The sequence below is a fragment of the Falco rusticolus genome, chromosome 13 (assembly GCF_015220075.1).
Source record: "Falco rusticolus isolate bFalRus1 chromosome 13, bFalRus1.pri, whole genome shotgun sequence".
NCBI classification, from domain to species: domain Eukaryota; kingdom Metazoa; phylum Chordata; class Aves; order Falconiformes; family Falconidae; genus Falco; species Falco rusticolus.
This window is the reverse complement of record NC_051199.1, coordinates 13,427,210-13,444,359: the sequence shown is the minus strand read 5'-3', so window position 1 is coordinate 13,444,359 and position 17,150 is coordinate 13,427,210. Positions and strand designations below refer to the sequence as shown.

The 17,150-nt window shown below is 36.8% G+C and overlaps 1 protein-coding gene across 5 annotated transcripts in view; it reads right to left on the bottom strand.

The window, feature by feature from the left end:
* Positions 1 to 854: 854 nt before the first annotated feature.
* The window catches only part of LOC119156531 (U2 snRNP associated SURP domain containing), a 46,063-nt gene continuing 29,767 nt past the window's right edge, over positions 855 to 17,150 (bottom strand). For 4 of the 5 annotated variants that reach the window (XM_037406342.1, XM_037406338.1, XM_037406339.1 and 1 more), the window contains 8 exons: positions 16,611 to 16,767; positions 16,133 to 16,228; positions 15,480 to 15,546; positions 14,326 to 14,488; positions 6,128 to 6,238; positions 3,588 to 3,706; positions 2,622 to 2,798; positions 855 to 1,374 (listed from right to left, as the gene is read on the bottom strand). In XM_037406342.1, the coding sequence (XP_037262239.1) occupies positions 1,236 to 1,374; positions 2,622 to 2,798; positions 3,588 to 3,706; positions 6,128 to 6,238; positions 14,326 to 14,488; positions 15,480 to 15,546; positions 16,133 to 16,228; positions 16,611 to 16,767 (1,029 nt within the window). In that variant the 3' untranslated portion in view covers positions 855 to 1,235. The remainder of the gene's footprint in view (positions 1,375 to 2,621; positions 2,799 to 3,587; positions 3,707 to 6,127; positions 6,239 to 14,325; positions 14,489 to 15,479; positions 15,547 to 16,132; positions 16,229 to 16,610; positions 16,768 to 17,150) is intronic. The other variant, XM_037406340.1, reaches the window with a different exon arrangement.

Sequence of the window (17,150 nt, the reverse complement as noted above, 5' to 3'; positions counted from 1 at the left end):
ATGTTTTTATTACAATCTCCCCACACCTCCAAGTATAAACATTGAACCCTCCCCATTTCTTATCCCTCCCCCACTCCCACCCACAGAAAGGTTGCATGGTAAGAGACCAAGGTGAAGCGATTTAAAGTCACATCAATGCCTAACACACAGAACAGGTTTGGAGAAGGGAAAACCTAACATTAAAAAAAAGTTAAACACAGCCTCTTCATTCCAAAATATTAATAAATAAAATATGTAATAAATTTTTTAATTTTTTCCTGTTTTGAAGAATTTCCACAACAGAGGAATAAATTCAGTAAAACAATGTAAAAGCTGTCCTTTTGGAGTAAAAATCGGTTTTAGAAAACAATAGCGTCCTGTAGGTTGCAATTACTGTACCTATACTTAATGAAGAAGTCAGAGCCTCAGGCTTGCCGTCTTTATTGTTCCCCATGCATGCCATAAATATGGCTTGTTACTTATGCATCATATGTATATGATATATACACATACATATTATGCATCTCTGCAGAGGCCCTTTTTAAAAAATGAACAAAAACATTACTCCGGTGTCACAAATTTCCTGCAATTAAAATGGAGAAATACAAAGCACAGATTTACTTGTAAAGCTTACCATGGCAGGGACCAGACTGCTCAACTGTTCTTACAGTAAAACACCACGGCAGGAAAGAAAACCCATCCACCGGACTCACAAGGTGCCTTTACGTGGATAGTCAAACTAGTGACAACAGGAACAGCTACCACTATACTGAAAGACCTAAGCACCATAGTATGTCTGAAATACACAGTACTTCCAAACAAACTATGAATTCCTTTAGAGATCTGTATCACCAGTGGGGCAATAAAACAACGTCTTAATTTTCTGTTCAGATTTTATTTGAAATCTAATTCAAATTGTCAAAGCTACAAAAAGGGGGAACATTTTGAGTTATTTCTGCTATGTCACAACATTCTAAAACAAAATATCACTACTGCCAGCAGATCAGTTACACACATTTCTGATGAAACTTCTAAACACAAAAATGTTTCTTTTGGGAAACAGTCACAATGAAGATATTTTGTACAATATAAAACAATGACAGGTCTACAGATGCCAATATTCATGAGTATACACGTGCATTCACAAAAAAAAAAAAAAATCAGGAATGCTTTTTTGTTTTTTAACAGACTGTTCAGGCACAAAAACAAAACCGCATTTCCAGTAAGTGACAGCATCATAAAAAATATTAACATTGTCAGTGTTTGCTTTTCTTTGACTTCTTGTGAGATCTGTGAGGAGAACGGGACTGAGACCTTGATTTTTTCCCTGACTTTTTAGGGGATCTGGATCGTGATCTTCTTGATCTTTTGGGTGTCCTGGAGCCAGATGGCGACCTGCAAAAAAAAAAACAAAACCAAAAGTTTTACATCAAATTCTAACTTCTAATACCAACTTTTTCTGTAGTTATTTGGCATTCATTTATTGAGCTAAACAAGGTAGAAAACACCTTAATATGGGGAAGTAACAGAATGGTATCTTGCTTTTGAGGAAAAGGCAATTTTTGCATTTTAAGTTTTTTTAATGGAATTTGGGCTTAACTTCCATGCTTAGAACCCACAAGAAAAATAACAACAACTCAAATCCTTCTTAAACCAACATAAGGAATTCACAACCTTCCACATATGCCTTACCACCTTGGCTCTTGTATTAATAGCAGCTTATATCCATATAGAAGAAAACAGAAATGAAAAGTTACATTGAATTGCGTTATGCTGAAGTACTTCTGGCTTTCATCAAACATGTTCAGCTTCTGATGTAACTCCACAGAAAAAGAACAGACACTGAATAAACTTACTGTAATCTATCAGATAAGTGTATTACATGTGGGTTATAGTCTAAATTGAATGACCATCATATTAAAAAAAAACTCAAATACTTTTCTACTTTTATTTAAATTCCTAAGTTCAGCACAAGAATCAGATTACTGTAAATATGTACTATGCTTTCCTGAAAGGCATGGCTGAGGAATCTTGTGTTAGTAAGATACCTACAGCTCTAGAAGTGGAAATTGAACTTTCAAGTTTTGAACTACAAAAGCATCAATACAATAATGAAATCTCACCCCAAGTTTAACATTACCTAGAGACAAATATTTGTGTCAGTCTGGATATTAGGAAACCCTACTTCGGAAACAAAAACCCATGAAGAGTATCTAATCTAGATTTTTTCTTTTTTCATTAAAAAACAAACATGGGAGAGGAGCTTCATGTAAGCAAACCAGGGAAAGACTGCACACTCACTATAATTCGAGAAGTTCTATCACCTACAGAAGATTTGTCCTTTGAGAATAAAAGGCTAATAAAGCAGCAAAGCACTTGGGTTTAAAGCAAAGTTGTCCGTAAACAGGTAAACAAGAACACAGAAATGAAAAGCCCTGCGCTATGAAGGCAGGAGGCTGTATACCTTTCAGACAGCAGTGTCCCAGGATACTAAGCAGGAACATGCAGTATAGTCCATTATGACAGAAAATACTTGTGTATCAAGTGTGCTCTGCTAAAAAACACACAAACAAAAAAACCCAACCAAACCACACCTATATTCAACTTCCCCACAACCTGAAATAGACAAGATACCAGTTTACCTTTTGGCTTTTTTACTGACATCTCTGGGAGAATCTTTATGTGATGACCGAGAACGTGAACTCTCTTTGTGAGACCGTTCAGAGCGCTCTGAGCGTTCTGATTTTGGTGATGGAGATTTTGCTCGTCTACTGCCACTGCTGCGAGACGGACTAGGTGAAGCACTGTGTCGTCTTTTCCTTTGTAAAGAAAGCAAATACAGTTATGTACATACACACACAGAGCAGTGAAAATGTATATTAAGGAAATTGATTCCATTCTGTAGTTATTTTCTTTTGCCATGTAATGTTAGATCCTTTTAAGTAATTAAAAAGTAGTAGGCTTTTTATTACTTTAATAATAATACATCAAGCCCAACATGTGCACCAGATTTCTTCTGGTTGAAAAAAAAATTAAGATCTGTGACTCATCTTTTGTTTACAGCAGTGTAAAAACATTCTGTCACAGTTTCCTGAAAAGCAAGGCATTTTACCCTATCTACACTTAACACCACGGAACAGTTGGGCTATACGAGTATTAGAAGATGACAGCATACGATCAACTACCTTAAAACTAGCTGTTTTGAAGGATTTTCACCATGAGATGAATAACATTTAAACCGCCACAAATGGTTTGTGGTATGACCAGTATAGTTTTCTAATACACTGCACTCAATTTACTGCTAAAAGAGAGTTAAATATATCCTGTTTTCAACAATTATTTTACCATCTTTCCTCAGGGCATAAATGAGCCAAAAGGGGGTTCTATGCAAAAGGGTAAGTCACTTGACGCAGGATGAAAATGACAATGCCTTTAAAATTTTGGAGGATGTTTTAATATCCAAAGAGTGCTTCAAGTGGTTTTGGTTTTTTGTTTTGTTTTGTGGTTGGGTTTTTTTTGTAAATAATACATGACATAATGTAATTTCAACAAAGATAGTATCTGTGAGATTTTTCTTCCCATCCATTTTACTCCAAGGAAAACTATACCTCTCTTTTCTCGTTGGGGTACATTCCTCCTTTTCCTTCTTATCTTTGGACCTGGAATCAGATTTTTCCTTGTCCTTTTTGTCTCTGTCCCGTTCTCTTTCCAACTCTTTTTCTTTTTCCTAAATTATCAGAAGCATTCATGAATTCAGGCGAGGTGTGACTGATTAGTTAAAGTATAGACTATCAAGCTAATGACAAAGAGCATAAAAGCACTGAGCACTGAAACAACACAGCACAATCTCAGAAGGAACTAATGGTCACACCATACTGGCTCTTCAAATCTTTACTACTTCTCTGTACACAACAGAAATATTTGTTGGAACACAAACACTGAAAAAAACATAAAAATGTCACCCTATGTGAGAGTCTGAGTATTTAATTGGAAATTAAGTCTTCAATTTTACAAATTTCAGGGAACTATTACAGCTGTAATAGATTTTCTAAACTAAACTATACATGAAAGAAAACCAGGACCCCCTTTCTACTTAAATCACGTGCATTCATCTTCATTAATCCAGACTGAAAATTGAGATAATCTCCAAACTACAAGACATTTAAAGACAAAACAAAAATAAAAACAAGATTCTGCAATAACATCTACCATGTCAAAAAAACCCACAAATATGGTCCATTTCTATATACTAACAGGACCATTTTTAAAGAAAATTTACACCCTGAGCACCCCTCATTTATCTGTCAAATAGTTAGAAAATTAACTATATACAAAGAAACCTAAACCATCAGCAAGTCTGAACACAGAGATCAAGAGATGTGCTTCCTTCAGCACTGGCATTAAAAAAAATTCCTTCCATAGCGAAAACTGGTAACCTCTGCATACCCCGTAAAGATGATAAAGAAGGGGTGATTTAGCTAAATGAAAGAAAAGAGGGGGTACAGGGAAGGGAGGGAGGGGAGATAACACAAGTGCAGGAAATACTAGGACAGCTATACTAATTCAGTCTCACATTTTCTTTACATGGAAGACTTACCAGTAACATTTTAAAATGTCTCTTATCATTATACCTACTACTGCAAACTATTAGATTCCACTAAAATCAATGGGCTCTTAAAATGTGCCTAGCTTATTTGATAGCATAACTAATTAGTTATTTTCTCTTGATAAATAGAAATAAACAGTATTTTACATACAGCTGTAAAGTTCCTATTCTCTTAGCAACATACAATACTACCAGGAAATGTACTCTTGGAAGGCTTGTTCTATAGTAAATTGGACAAAAAACAACGCTAATCACTGAGTTCATGGGAAATGCAATCAGAACCAGTATTACATTATTACTACACAAACTAACTTTATTATGTCATTAAAGCAAAAAATGAAGTTATTCACTAACAATGGGTTTATTATCATTAAATACTTCTTAACTAAATATTACCTTCATCATTGAAAATGAGACAATTATTACACATCTAAAATATTGCAAGCTGGTTGAACTAGTTCAACACAAGGCAGCTAACAGAGTTATGAGGATTATGATTTCTGGTTTTTTAAGCTACTGTCTCACTACACTTTCTGCACTTACATACAAATCACTTCTTTCTCCAGTTACAGAAAACACTGAGGAAGTGGGAAGTTTTAGGATACAACTACATTTAAAATATTACAAGTATTTAACTGCTAACATCAACCTCTAAATGTGTACATTTCCTTCAGGGATCAGCTTGCTTAATTTTTCCAAGTCTCTTTCTTCAAGGTACTGTGCAAACCTACTTTAGTGAATTCATCAGATATTGAGCACCAAGTAAAGCAAAGAACAAGTGACAGACAAACACCTGGTGAAAACTGCCTATTTGCATTTACCTTCCATGAACCTGCATGGGCACCTAATTTCATCATTAATCTGTCAGGCTGTGAAATCAGATTAAAGAAGTGACTGCCACTTACTCTCTCTCACTAAATGCACTGTCCAAACATGTTAAATGTTCTTTCATTATGTTTCAAAGATTCAAGATCACATGACATCACATATATGCTGCTAATTTTTAATGCTGCTCTGACTTCATAGTCCAGAGGGGACTACTAAAAATGGCAATGGTACAGAATTATTCACTTTTGGGTGCAGTATGAGCTGGAATTATCCAGGAAATCTTAGACGCTGGAGAATCAGAAGCACATATACTGCTTAATACTATTCTTTCTCTTCTTTTGGAAGCCTTTAGCACAAGTGATCAATTACTAAAAGCAAAATGAAAAGCCTGATGACCATCTTCAATTGACAGCTCTCCCTTTCCTTTCCCACACCTAGCAGTTTGCTTTATGTAGCAGATCCAGAAGTGACCTCTAAGGTTTCAATACATTCTAATGATACCCATCTGTACAGTGTGAAATACTACATCATTTTGATTAAAAAGAGATTGTATCTACTCTGCAGAAAGCACCTGGACTTAAGACATGCAGTTTGACATCACAGCAGAATTTTAACGAGAACCATGTGTTGTTATACTTAATGCCACCTTACATTTGATGAACTCAATAAAAGCCTATCACAGAATCAGAGCCAAACATAAAGAACGTTTCTTACCCTCTGGAGCAGCTTGTCTCTATAGTGTTCAACCTGTTCCTGAAAACTCTGGCCTGGTTTCTTGGGTCTTTTCCCAGACTCTAACTCATCCTGAAACTTCATCACCTTAAGCTGTGAAAATAATACTGACCATTAGGTTATTGGGCTCACTATTATGCAGTTAGGCAGGTGGCTGAAAATGAAATTTCCATGATTTATAATCTGTGTTCTTCATTCTTTCTATACAAGTTTGTGCACAAAAAGATACTAACTTTATTTAAACTGGATCAAGGCAGCAAAACCACACACTCATCTGCAGGCACCTGCAGTTGTTTACAGACATAATAAGAACTAAAAATAAAGGGATTTTTTTCTGTTGTTGTACTAAATTCTGTTCCCATTATTAGAACACTGCACTGTAGTATTTCTTATCTGGGTTTTTTTTCTTTCAAAATGAAATCATTTATTGCAGATGTCTTACTTAATATATTGTTTCAACTTCTCTTGTCTACTCCATTTTCCTTCAGAAACGGCCTTTTTTCCATTTAACCCTAAATATTAAAATCAAATGACTGACATAATTAGGACCTAAACCAAATGCATCTCCTCTTCAGGGCTGTTTGCACAGTGTGGTTGATTTGAAATAAGTGGGTTTTACTAACATAATACTCTTCCATGTGCTATCAAGCTTAGCAACAAAATTCAGTTCACTAGTGCTGCTAAATGTAATGCTAAATTTACTACAATAATATCCTCAACTGAGTCACAAAGTTAAGCAAATGTCAGAATTTTTCCATGTGAAATTTTTTTTCCCCATCTAGATACACTAAAACCTTTCTCCAAGTTGATTCACATCATTAAACTTCACTTACATCTCTTATCATTTGTCAATTCCCTATTCTTACTGACGTGGCCTTTTACAAACCATCCTTCAATTTTTTTTGGATGAGGAAGTTTTTTTGGTTTTTGGGGGTTTTTTTGGGGGGGAGCAGTGAGCTTAGTAGTAAGTCATGTTGTATTTGTCAGCCCTCTTCCAAATGTTTAAGCTCTGAGCCTCCTGTATTTCCTGTTTCAATAACGACCTGCACAGTCATACATATATGAGTAGATTTTTCCAGTGCTTGAGGTTTCATTTTTAGCAAACACAAAATATTTTTCTCTTTAGAAATATTTAACTCTTCCACACTGAAAGCACACAAAGGAAAAGAGACTGCAACTGTGTCCATTTTGATTATCTGAAAGGATTCTTATTCTCCAGGTCCTCAATTCCCTAATATGAAGTAGGCACAAAAATCAAAACCTAGAGGTTTTTTTCCTTCCCTCTCAAAAGCAGCAGGCCAGATCAGTTACGAAGATAGCATATATTCTAATCAGCCCCTCTAATTACTGACTACGCAGAAAGGAAAGGCATAACAAAAACAAGCCAATCACAAGAACAAATACATTAAGAAACACAAAACCCAAGCAAGGATACCACTACTTTGAACAGGATTCCCTTCCCCTTCAGTTACAGAGCTTATGTCAACAACACATTTTTCAGTTTAGTGTCAAACATGATGGAACAATATGTTTTGGGGAAGAAAAAAAAAAAAGGGGAGAGGTGTGGAGAGAAAGGAAAAAGGGCATTGCTATCTTGTACCATGGCAAATTTCTGACAAATGTACGGCCTACCTCCCTCAATTACAGTGTATGCTCTACCAACCATTGAGCAGTTTACCTTTTTGCTTACAATTCAGCCAACTAAACAGTCAGCAGCCAATGGAAACCTGACATTGTCATTTGTCACATACCACTCCACCTTCCACAAAAGCATTTTTTCTTCTTCCCCCCCTCCCCACTTCAAAATGCGTTAAGTTTCAAAAGCATGAACACCTCTTGGAACCATATATTCCATGTCACCCAGTACCACCTGTTCTGGTAAGAAGCCAATATTGCATTCTCTACCACCATGTAAACTCCAAGGCCGTTAGTTGTTCAGCACATTCAGTACTGAAAAGGAGTACAGAGGAGGCTTAGCTGATCCAGAAGGCCTCTGGGATTGTCATGGTATAAACATGCCCATAAAACTTCTGCTTTATTTTCCAACTAAATCACCCAGATAATTAAAAAAAACCAACACCCAAACAAAAAAGCCAGCACAAAACAACACCCCCTCATTACAAGACTTTTATTTCTTTGCATTTTTAGTCAACAAACCTGTGACACACTCTCTGTTTAACCATATTTTGAAAGCAAGGAAGCTCAAGTCTATAGCCCAATGTATAACCCAAAATGAAGGAAAACTAGGAATCCAATCAACAGGCTTTACTCTATTTAATCAAGTAATCTGGATGCAAGAAACGCTGAACTGCAGCCCACTGCTGGTGTGAAATTGAAAATGCCAACAGCAACTGTGAATGCAACTTCTTCAGTAACTGGGGTGGGGTGGATGGGGTGCTGAGTGGTCATTAGAAGGTGCCTAGGGGAAGAGAGGAAAAACAGGAAAAGCCTCCACAACAACCACCGACTGAACACCTGCTCAAACTCCCAACTATGTCAAGATTGTACAGCTTCCTGAGACAGCTGTGGTCTTACACATGAATCATCAATGAATCTCTCTTCTACATACCCACTGTATCTGCCCTTGAACCCATGTTAACTGACTCCTTTTAGAAAGATGCTGTGGGTAGAGGAAATCAGCTCTAGTACATCCTCTGGAAAAGGAGACTAGGTGTTACAAACTGCTGAGATGTTATCAACAGCTCACTACAGAAAGATCATTCTCTTCCACCTTCCTCCTCCACTCCTGTACGCCAGCCAAAGGGTTCTTCCTCCACCCTGCCCTTGCAAGCAGCTGCAGTACTTGGCTGAGCCTTTCATAAGCCAGATCAGCTCACTAATCCAGCAGAAGCCCAACCCCCACCTTCAATTTTTTTCCCCAGTTGCAAAGAGATGTATTGGCTCAGGGGAAGAAAGCAAGTGCCAGAGCTCACAGGTAGGATCAGGATATTCCCTTTCAGCAGAGGTGAACAATTAGATTAGATCAGATCAACACATCCCACAGCTTCATATATAGCAGCTTTTGCTATCTGCTCTAACACACCACCACAGGAACTAGATTTTAAAAGAGAAGGAATTACTTGGGTCCCAAAGTCCAGAAAAGAATTCTCTGAAGAATTCTGCTGCTCAGAACTACTATATAAACTTACATGTTTCATTATCTCCCTTCACTGTTTCACTGTTCATAGCATATTGGCTGCCCTGAACACTTATGGATCTTTTAATGTAGAGTACATGATGCTTATATTCCTATCACACAGTTCCAGATACCACCATCTCCAGGAGAAAGATCCTTAAAACTTGGGCTGAAATCCGCTTAGGCATCTGATCAATAAATTTCCTAAGTATTCCACTTTGTAAACATGCACTTAGAAAGAACCAAAACATTCCCATCGAACTGGTTATTCTTTAACTATTCTCGTCCAACAGACAAAAACTATTACACCTGCCCATCCTCAGGAGCAGACACATTGACTTTATCTACACCATCTCTGGAGTCAGTAATACGCTTGGTAATATGGAAGGGGAAAATTTTTCAAAACCCCGTGCCAAACCTTTGTAATACTAATTTCTTAGACACAGCAGTCCTCCACAGCAGAGAGTTTAGAGGTTTTCAGAGACTGCCCTGCAGAAGTGTCAAGTATCACTGGAGTTCCTGCCAGCAATCTCCACTAAATGCTCCAGCACAGGGATCATGTTTCTCACTAGCCATGAAGAGGTATCTCTCAAGTTCAAGATATACACCTCCACAACATGCCTCTTGTCTACTGGTTCTCATCATGACATTTTCCCCCTTTGACAAGAGTTTAAAACATTCAGCCTCTTCTAGAAGTTGAGGCCTTGATTACAGACTAGCCAGCAGTAAGCCAGCAAGTTACGGAAAAGGGTACCATCTTGCTGCCATGGTTCAGGGAAACCACAGACCGACACCAACTGAAGCCCTACCTGTAGCTTTTTGCACTCTGACACAAACAGGTGGCTGTGGGTTGCCTCCCTTGCTTAAAACAAATCTATTTTCAAAAACCGTCCTTGGTTCTCTGATCTTCTGCTGATGCTGTGTCCACAACAGCAGTTTTCAGGATGACAAAAGGCTTTTTCACAAGAGGTTATTCCACATTACAGGGCCTCAGAACTTAAGTTGTGTTTGAGCCTGGCCACGTATTTGAGGTAAATTAGCTGCATACTACATACTAGGACTAACTAGGAAGTTAATCACCAGATGCTTGATGAAATACAAGAATTTCTGCTCAATACATAACTGCACTCAAATCTACACTGATTACAGTCTAGATAATCTTGGATAGACATCCAAACAGACCAAAGTGTTTTGTTTTTCCTTAAAACAGACTTGCCCCAACAATAGCTGCAATAAGTCCTAGACTTTGCCAGAAGCAGAGCAAAATATTTCTTTGAAAGGCTGAGTTTTCCAGCAAGTCTATGAGCAGTGGAATTTCTGCACCTACAATATTTACAATATTAATATATGATACAATATATTATCAACAATAGATGACAGCGATACTTATGCACACATGTGAAATACCATTTCAGCCGTAACAGACCTCTGGCACACTCAATCCCACTCACAGAATGCCACGTGTCTTGGAGCTAAGCAACTCCTTGCTGTTGTCTTCGTGTAAAACATAAGTAGATTCGAAGACCAGAATCTTCTGAATTAACACTACCTTCCATGGAAGAACTGCTATAACTAATGAAATTATCGGTCAAGCAAGAGCCAATTTGTTTCATCTGTTATTACTAAGCCACAATGAGTAAGATATTTAATGGCCATCTTTTTGCCATTTTGCAGTGGCCTCACACGAGCCAGGTACAGAAACCTCCGCAGACAGTAAAGACCAAAGGGTTATATTGTTTTAGTGATGATTACAAGCCTCAGATAGCTCCTATAACTTGATGAACAAGTACACAGAAGTGAACATTTTGCGTACTAAGCACCGTAATCCAGAGAAAGAAACAGTGGAAACTGTATGGAACTTCGCTGTTTTGACAGAGTTATACAGGGCCCTTGAAATCCAGGACAGGTCTTGGATACAATCCGCTCTTGTGGCCTATGCTACATCTACTCTTACCTTGCACTCCAGTCATTCCCTCTTGGATACTAAATGCTACACTAAAGGAACTCTGATTCTGTCTGGTAGCGCAATTTGTACAAAGAAAGCAAGGAGAGTCACCTCCTTCCCTTTGTGACATGCACAAGAAGGTTATTTGGCTCTCAGTGGAAAAATAATTTGCACCTCAAATATCAAGACACATTTTTGGGGAAAAAAATAAAAAAAAATATCTCCATCTATGCACTGGGCAGGGGGTTCTGACAGAACACAAACACAGGACAGCGTAAGAGAATCCAGCCCTGCATCTCCTGGAGCCCAGTGGTATGTAGCAGGAAGGCTGAACAGGAAGACTGAAAACCATTATTCTTCTACCTCTGATTAAGCAATCAAACACTACTTTGAGGTGTCAGGTGGCTAACACAAAGGTGAGTAAAGGCAGCCTCTAAAAGGGAACAATCTCGTTTGACCCTTTTTGGAAGCCCTGATACATCTGGATTTGTGAAGAGCCTGCCTCCTGCTGCAGATGAAGCCTGCACTGTGCTTTTTTGGAGTAGGATTATAACATCTTGCGCAGCAAGATGGAGACAGAAACACCTTAGAGGAAGGTCCAAGGAGGACAATGCTGCTTAGTTGTGTCTGTGAGTTTTTGTACGCTTTGAGGAAACAAGCTTAATGAACAATTTAAACACTGTAGAATTCCCATGTTTCTAACACTTCACAGCACTGAAGTCTACAAAGAGGAATACACCTTCCTTTTAGAGGTCCCTGGGGTGGGGAAAGAGACACACACGTGCACAGCACCATGAAGACCATTCTGAAATTCGAGTTATAACGTAAAGCAAAGCACCAGTCTTTCCACACTTCAAAAAAACAGTGAAAAAATCACTGTTGTTCAGTGTTACAAAAAAGCCTCTGCTCATGCCAAGTTCTAGAATTGCAGAGTTCTAGTTCTAAGTTCTAATCCACACTTCAGGAAGGTTAACAGAGGTATGGGCGGTGACAAACTGATTTTGGTTTTTTTTTGTTGATGTCAATGATTGCCTTCTTTGATGACACCAGCCTGATGGCTACGACTAAAGCTTGTTCCCTACTGCACCTTCCCCTCCCAGCTGACAAACTTAATTTACTAATTGTCTCAAGAAAAAGAATTGTTGTTTCTATTCAAGAATTTCAAAAAAAATGCATGAAAAAACATGTTTCATCTTCCCTAATAGTCACTGTGTAAACTGCTGGAGAATCAGACTTTACTGGGTTTTTTTGCCAAAGATTTTACATGACATTTTTAACAGCGTGTATTAGATGGCGTAATTGTTAAAGCTGGTAATTGTAGGGTTTTTTTCCCTTCGGTTCATCTCCTCAAATTTAATAATGGATATGTTCTTTGGGAGGGACTAGGTACACACTAAGAAACTTTGAAATGTAAATGCTTTGAAGTAGTACAGGGAACACTTTCCTGTCATTGACAAACTTGAGGAGAAATTTTAAAACTTAAGTACTTCTACATCGTGTCTGAAATCTTCTGAAAATGAAAAAAATTAAATCCTTTTCTGATAGTTCCAGAAGTCCGAAACTGAGATGGTAATTTACTTACCACAAAGAATAAACTTGGCAACATGCACTTGAAAACCTCAAATATCTACCACATAAAACTGTTACAACAGACAGGGTACATTGACGAAAGAACTTAACACACTTATGCAGGATAAAATTTGACAACGGTTAAAGTAAATCACTTCCTAATCTGCCTCTGCAGCGGCCAGGGCAACATCTATAAAACAGATACTCAATCTGAAAGGAGCCCTTTCCATAACTGCTACAACCATTATTACAGCAAAATGAAAACTAGTTTCATTTGTACTTTCATTAGTCTAACATCATGCATTTTATACAGAACTACTGCCCCCATGAGTCAAGTCAGGCATAAATACCATTTATCTTTTCTCAAATTCAGAATTTATTCACTTCAGCTGTGTGTCATGAACTTTCAAACTGATATGCAAAGCAAGATGTTTCTAAGGGCTTAGTTGTAGTCCATTAGTTTTAATAATCTGAATTACTAAACAGAAGCATATTTGGGAAAAAAAACTGTGGCATTTTAAAATATTATTGCTTGTACATCTTACAAGAGTATTATGGAGTTTTGCTAATGTCTGGTTTTAACTAACTAGTACATTATAGCATGAATAGGTAGGCAGCCACAATTCCAACTTCAAAATATTACCCAGATTGTAACGTGTCACTTGGAGAAGTTACAACTGCAACAAGTAGTTTAGCAGCTTTTTAATATAATTTTAAAGCACTGAACTAAGGCACAAGAATTTCAGTTTCAGTGGGTTTTAATACTGAATAAAAGCTGGAAAGTCACATGCAATTTTAAACCTGTTTCTGGACGGCACTATATGACAGAAAGGCTTCACTGCTAGACAAAGCTCATGCTAAATTTCAGTTCCCTTCTCAGTCAATCACAGGCTCAGAAGCCAGCAGGAAAACCTGAGAATGCGCTCATCAACTTTAACAGCTATACTTGGAGAAAGGATAAAAGAAGAAATGAGCCCTATAAACTGCATGTAGGTCTTCAATTAAAACGCCCCACTTCCAGGACCACCTGCGTTTAGTTGCATCTACTTCTTTGTTTGATGGCTGACACAGGGAAAAGAGTAATTTTTAAATGGAAGAAAATACAGACATTTCAAGGCAAGTGATGGAGAGAACAAGAAAAACATAGGACTAAGGCCACATCCAAAAGCCACTCGTATTTGCCAAGAGGAGAACAGTCTACAGGAACCCAAGCAATCCAAGGCTAACAGTGGTACTAAAAAAGGACACTGAAAAAGAAGAGTAATTCTCAACATGCAATATCCCCTGACTCAATATTTCATTTTTTCCCTGAAGTATTTTGGAAGCCAAAACAAGGCAAGGCAAGGCTGTAAACAAATATACCTTTATAACAATACACTGCACTAAAACAACCCCACCACTATATAATAGGACTAAAATTATTTCAGTAAAAATAACTCCCAATTATATGTACAGACCTCAAGGCGGGAGGGGAGGTGGGGAACAGGATTGAAAGGTACAGAAGGGTGGCACAAAACATCACATGCTGACCTCTATCTCTCGGAGTTTGGCACGCTTTTCTTCACTCATTTCTGAATATTTGACTGATGACTTAGATTCAGGCATTTCTTCTTTAATAGGATTGGAATACATGTGTTGCTCTTCTGACTTAGAACTCTGAGTGTCTTCCTCATCCTCACTTTCTTCTTCTTGACTATAAAGAAAACATAAGAAGTAATGGAGATATATATATACAAATTTATTTAAGACTATTATCTGTTATTTGCCATCTCTCCTACTAAGTTTCTATTAGTTACCAGTTTTGCAATCTGTTAGTTGATTACGTTATTTAAAAGTCTGCAGCTACAAAAGTCTCCGTCTGCAAGAGATATATGTCTAATATTTTCATTTAATTAGTTATTTTTTTCTTACTCCTATAATTTACACTCTTCATGTAGAATGCAGAAGAACATTTGAAATTTAGTCACAAAATCAGTATTTAACTCAGCTACAATACAAGTCTGCTACCTCAACAAAATCTCTTTAAGTGCTGTAATCACGCTTTTCAGATACACTAAGTTTTATAAAAGAAAAAAAAATAATTACACTATTGTTTTTTGGAAACAAACCTGATACATGGCAGATACACAAAATTATATTCCCAGACTGGCCACTAGAGTGCTGCAGGACTACATACAATGTAGTAAGATATTTAAAGCATTACTAATAGATGTTCTCAATTGCCTAAAGAACAAAGTAAAAGACTGCTCAAAAACAGCAGACAGCATGAAGTCTATCAGCATCCAAAGAAACATATACATCAAAACATTATTCACTGCGTTTATCTCAAAAGCAAAAGGCAGAGGGTTTAGATACATTCATGCATACCTGACATCAACCTTTCCAAACTGTAAAATACTACTACCTTAGTTCCTACTGTTTGACATAAAGTTATCAAATCAGCATCAATGTACATCAATTGTTAACAACTCTACTAAAAGGTTTAATATATTGTGTTAGAAAACCATTACGGGGGCCGAAAGCAATGCCACACTAAAATCCTGATTTCTCTCCAATTTCTTATTTTCCTACTTTCAAAATTTCATTTTTGTTCTGCTCTTATAATACATATATATTTTAAAGGGAGTTCCACAGACACCCAACTTTAGTTGAACATGTTTTCATCAGAATGAAAAAGTATTTACTTTTGAATTTCCTCCTCCTCCGATTCTTCATGTTGGTCAAAAAGTTCCCACTTAGAAGTAGTAACAGCTAGAAGAGACAGTAAAATAATTTTAACAACAGAAAAACCTATCACTTAATCTGAAAATTAATATTTGTAAACATAATAAAAATGTGATAAATTTTACCAGCATCTAGCACTTAATACAGACTTTCTGTTTCACAGAAATACTCAGAACTATACATCATCAGAATATTTACTATTTACAGAACTATTCATTTACCCTGCATATCATGTTCGAATAAATCCTTCAATAGCAGACAAGTATTTGTCAGTTTGCAAAATCTCATCTTCCAAACAAAAATTTGGGAAGACTGCCAACCACATACCCAGATTTTTTTTCAATATTTATCCTTAATAAACTGGAAATTATTTTTAAAGGTTGGTAGGTTACTGAAGTAGAATAACAAAAACAAAAGGAACTACAAAATTCACTAAGGTTAAAAACCAATAAAAGAAGTTACAATTGGAAAAATCCTACTGTATAACTGAAGAAATTATATTAGCACTTCAAAACAGACCAGTTAGAAAATAATCATGAGATAGGTAAGTGACGTTAAGCTTTCAGGTCACTTAGGAAAGTGTCTTAGTTTAATATGTACTTTGAAAACTAACCTTGAGCTTCCAATTCTGATTCATCCACTGCCTCCCACTTCGAAGGGGCAACTTTAAATATCGGCTCATTCTTTTTTGAGTCTTCAGCCGTATCCACTGTTAGGGAAAGAGACATAGAAAAATAATTTCCAAAGTTCTACAAAATTTCAAATGGGGAAACCCTAACATAACAATCAGATTTAAATAATAAATCTTATTATACCACTTTAATATTTGCAAAGAAAAGAAATTAGGATTTGGAACCTGATATGCATATCATCAGAAAACACCTGCTGCGTCTCTGTAGCAATTACAATCTAAAAGCAGTTCTTAAACTCATTCTTCCTAGAACAGACTGAAAATAGCCAATTCAACATTTTACAAAACTACATGACATGTCAATTCTTGGCTGTACTTGTAAAAACTATTTGGGGGGAAAAAAAAAAGGTCATCAAAAATTGAAGATTCAAATTGCAAGTAAAGTTTAAACACTTCATACAAGGTACTCCATCAAGGTCATCATCCAGCGATTTAATTGGGACTCCATCCAGATCATCAATAGGAGCAGCATCAATAGGAATTCCATCCACATCTTCCAGTGGAGCACCGTCAAGTTCTTCCTCAATGGGAGCACCATCAAGATCATCTGGTACCTCCTGAGAGCAAATAATAGTTAATTATTTCTAGAACTAATCTACATTGCTTTTCTTTACTTCTCCAACTATTGATTCATTTCTTTTTAAAGGAGTAGCTTTAAAAATACCCAAACCCCCAGAAAATCTCAACTTTACAAATTTTTGCTACTAAGTACAGTTGCTTATTGCAAAGGAAAAATACAACAATATCCTCCTATAAAAATCATCACAAGCAAGAACATGGTATTTGTCCACAATGTATTGGAAGCTTTGCATTACCCATATTCAAAAGAAGAGCTATTAAGCTGAGGTTTAGCTTGAAATGAGCCACAGTCTGATAAATCATACTTACTACATACGAAAAATTCCCTAACCACCAGTAATCTGAACAACTGACAAAAATC